General features: G+C 42.7%; 1 protein-coding gene across 1 annotated transcript in view; it reads left to right on the top strand.

The window, feature by feature from the left end:
- The first annotated feature begins 2,801 nt into the window (after positions 1-2,801).
- Positions 2,802-4,426, top strand: part of CHEK1 (checkpoint kinase 1) — a 37,019-nt gene continuing 35,394 nt past the window's right edge. The window contains exons 1-2 of the mRNA XM_039872776.1: positions 2,802-2,951; positions 3,611-3,695. Of these exons, the coding sequence (XP_039728710.1) occupies positions 3,631-3,695 (65 nt within the window). The 5' untranslated portion in view covers positions 2,802-2,951; positions 3,611-3,630. The remainder of the gene's footprint in view (positions 2,952-3,610; positions 3,696-4,426) is intronic.

The following is a 4,426-nucleotide window of genomic DNA, read 5'->3' as shown; positions in this document are numbered from 1 at the left end:
TTTGCTGTGTTGGTTTTTTCAATATTGGGTATCCTTTGTTGACTTTCTGATGTGGAAGTTGAGGATTTAGCTCTTTTTCACCATCCTGCTATTCCCACGGACCACACATATTCTTACCATCTTAAGGTTCTATTATTAGTCATGACTAGGTTAGTTCAATTGTTTTTACCTTATACTAGGCCAGGTGGTATATACTGTTACTACTTCCCCCAACCCCACCCCCACATAACATTTTGGAGTTTTTCATTTGTTTTTGTGAACTTGTTCCTAATTTCTCCCCAAACTCTTGTCATTTGTGACTTTTAATAGGTTCAGACTTATTAGGTATTCACTCTTAGAGATGTCTTCGTTTTTGTATGTTCGTTTGGTTTACTCTCTAGGTCTGTTACACATCTCTTGGGTTGGTGTATCCATCCTTTCACTGTCATATATGTTAATCCCTTGATTTCTTTCTTAATTGGTCACCTCTAACTACCTTCCTGAGAAAGTATGTGGGAGATCAATTTCTTGAGATCTTGCATGTCTCACATCACACTTGATTAATAGGTTGGTTAGGTAGAGTTCTGGGTTGTGAATAACTTTTCCTTAGAATTATTTTGAAGGCATTGGCCCATTGTTTCTCTCTTCTAAATGCTGTTGATTTTTTTTTTTTTTTAATATGTGTCCATTCCCTCTCACTCCCACCCCAGACCTTTTAGGATCTTCAGTGTAATGTTTTGAAATTTTCCCAATGTGTCTTGGAGTGGATCATCCATTGTACTGGGTACTTTAAACTTTTAAGTATGGAAAGTCAAGTTCTTTAGGTCTGGGAAATGTCCTTATTTGTGGATTTTCCTGAATTCTGTTTCTCTTTCTGAAAAACAAGTTATTTTGATGTTGGACTTCCTGGATTAGTCTCCCAATATTCTTATTGTTTTCTATCTTTATTCTTCCTTCTGGAAGATAGCCTAAATTTTTTTCTAATCTATTTAGATTCTTTTTTTCTTTCATTTTTTAACGTCCAAGAGGTTTTGTTTGAATATTCCCGTGTTTTGACATCTTTCACATTAGAGCCCTTTTTAAATTCTAGGTTGTCTGCTGTTTTTAAGAGTGGGACCCTAAAAAGGTGATTGGAAGGTCTGTTTGGGCGGGGTAGGGGAATTAGTGAATGTGGGCTTCATTCCTTTAATCTGGCTGAGCTGTGACATTAAGAAATTCCCAATATTGGTATCTTTAGAGTTTTTAAAAATATATAGCCAGCATCTCCTTGAAAAAGCTTGTATATCCTTTAAGGATAAAAACCTAATTGCCAGATTTCTGGAAGTGAAGTGGGGAAAGAAGGCTTAGATATTCAACCTTCAATGCATAAACTTAATCCCTTTTTCAGTAAGGCACCCAAGCCTTTAACTGTGCCTGATATTCTCTTACCCTCTCAAGTCTTTTACCAGCTTTGGGGAGGAGCAGTTCTTTGAGTACACAGGAGGTAGAGGGTCCAAAGTTCTATTCGCTTCTTACCTGGTCTTTCAGTCTACGCTCCTTCTAGCCCCATTTTCACCTCCACATTCAATTACCTACCATGTGTCACTAATTCAACTTGAGCCTTTTGGAAGTTCTGTGATGTAAATCAAGTTGTTTTTGCTTTCCCACTGTTGGCTTTAGGATTCATTTTTGTCATCTAAAGACTTGCCATTTGACAAAATCTTTTGTTTTTCATACTCTATATTGTGCTTTTTAAAGATTTACTATTGTTTCAAAATAGTAAATTTACTATTTTAACATTTACTATTAAATTTCACCATATGCTATTGTGTACAGTCATTCTCCCGTATGCTATTTTTTGTGTATTCTGCCTGAAATCCAATTACCTTTTTTTTTTCAGGCTAAGATACCATAATTCCATCCAGATACATAGGAACTGGGCAGGTCCTCCTCTTTCATATTCTTTGCAGCACACAGACCGTACACTAGAGAAAATGGAATAAATGACCTGAAAACTTTATAAGATGAAGCCTAAATTGTGATGTCATGGTTAAAAACTCGCATAAGCATCTTAAAATGCTCCGATCTTGTTCTAAAACAGATGTGTGTGTTTTTATGTAACATTTTACACATATTTTACTCCAGGCTAGTTATGTTCAATGTCTGTGGCCCAGTTTTAAGAACTGGAGAACTTAAAAGATGATCTTACCTGCGCCTGGAGTTCTAAGGATAGTTTACTGTCAAGGGGGAATACCTATTTAAGTTTTCCACATTATTTTGTCCTCAAGCAGGTCCCTTTCCCCACAATTTACTTTCTCATTTAAACTGGTCACTTTTTAAATTTGTATTGTAAAATGAAGGAAAACAGCCTTACCTGCCTGTTTCTTCCACATTAAGAATAAGATGGCAGGTAGGACTAAGCTAAACAAAAGTTCTTCCTTCAAGAAAGAAGGTGGAGCTAAGGTACTGTTTGGGAGCTGGTTCAGACAAGCCAGGGCAAAACTGGTCATCCCGACTCTACCTCAAACTGCAAGTGGAGCTTCCCTCCGGATGCCTTCCCAACCATTTACCGAGGGGCTAGGCTGCCCGCTCCCCGCAGAGTTCCCTTCGTCCTTCCCAAGACCGGTTCTCAGCAGCTGTCCCCAGCTCCTCGGTGACAGCCTGAACGTGACCCTCACAGTCCTGTCCCGCAGCTGGCAGGTGCTCGGAGACGCCAAGTCCCCAGCGGCGTCGCCCGGGACTACGACGCGTTTGGGCTCAGAGAACTTTCGCGCGGGTGCGCTCTGCAGCCAAGATCTCGTTCCGACTCCACAGTAGCTCCGCCGCGCTGTCTGAAGCCTCCGGGACTGAACGGCCACCCTTCCGAGGGTGGAAAGCGCGCTTCCCTGCTTTACGGCAAGGGCGCGCGCGTTTGCGACAGTGTGACGCTAGCCAGTTTTGGCGGGAAAAGTGCTGCATTTGGATTCCTGTGGTGGCAGGCAGAGGACGGCCTGGTGAGGAAGGTGGCGGGTAGGATGGGAAGGGAGTCTGGAGAGTTCAGGGTCTGCATTAGCTAGGAGGGGTACTGCGAGGGGTTCGGAGAGACTCCCGCGGACGGGTGGCTCCAGAGGGCGGTAGAGGGTGGTAGGCTGGTCCCTGTGGTGGAGGGACTGCAGAGACCACCCCTCTGTTAGTCTGCGTGCCACGGGCCCTTTCTTCCGCCTCTCGGGGCAGTTTGGCTCCGCCCCGGGCTCCTCCCGGCCTCGGGGACGCGGTGGGAGTGCGGAGAAGGGGCTGCGGTGGTCGTAGTTACATTCCTCCTCACCCTCTGACCCAAAGCGTCACCTCTCACCCCTTCCCCACATCCACCGGGAGGCGTTGTTTGCCCCAACCCCTCATCACAGCTGTTACATTCCCTCCGAGGCCGAGGAGGGCAGCGTTTCAGCCTTCCGCGTGCGTGGGAATGGGAATGGAGATTTACAGAACCAAATGCTGGAATTCAGAATACTTGCGTGTGGTTTAGACGTGGATAAAATATGGGTGATGAGGTGTCAGGGAAACAAGAACTGTTATTTATATTGAGGACTCATGGCAAGAAGCAGAGTTCAGTAGCTTCGCAGATGATTGAAGCTTGTACTCTTGCCCCATCTTTTCTGGATCCTGCCTTCTACAGCCGTGGTACACAGTGGAGTCATGGCAGTGCCCTTTGTGGAAGACTGGGACTTGGTGCAAACCCTGGGAGAAGGTGCCTATGGAGAGTGAGTTTGAGTCCTTTTACCCTGCTTTCACACTTGGTTTTTTTCCCTGTCGCCTTGAGTACATATCCGTTGTTTTGGAGTTGTTTATTTTAATACAGTGGGGCCTTAGAAAACATCTCAGCATTTGAAACTAAGATTTTGGGGAACTGAAGCTATATAGTCTTTTGTAAGGATTATTTTTCTTTCTTTCTTTTTTTTTTTTTCTTTTTCTTTTTCATTTTCTTGTAAAGGGCTGGAAGAGACCCCTGAAGTGAGTTTCTCCTCCAACATATTCTTTCTTGGGGTTTAAGCGTAGTAGTTAAATGAATAGACTCCAGTCAAACTGCCTGGTTGTGTTATCAGTCTGCTACATACTGAAATTGTTTTGGTCTTAGGCAAGCTTCTTAATGTCGTTGTGTGCCTCTTTTTCAGCTGTAAGATGACAGTAATACTACTTACACCATAGGTGTCTAGAACAGTTACCACGGGCATATATAGTATCAGATTAATAAATGTTAGGTCATGTTATTAAAATTAAATGAATAAGGCATGTGTTTATGTGATGTGGCCTAGAATTGCTATTATCTCATTTTAATTTATTTTCTCAAGTATTTATTAAATGACTTTGTACAGCATAATGGCTTCTTTGGAACATTAGTACTTTAGTACACATTTAGTACACATTTCAGAAAGGAGTAGTACCTATTGAGAACATGGCAGACACTATTTCCATAGTTTCTCCTTGGTAGAGA

The sequence above is a fragment of the Pteropus medius genome, unplaced genomic scaffold, assembly GCF_902729225.1.
Source record: "Pteropus medius unplaced genomic scaffold, Ma_sr-lr_union100, whole genome shotgun sequence".
Classification (NCBI taxonomy): Eukaryota; Metazoa; Chordata; class Mammalia; order Chiroptera; family Pteropodidae; genus Pteropus; species Pteropus medius.
Note: the sequence above shows the minus strand (reverse complement) of the source record. Positions and strands in the feature narration are given on the sequence as shown.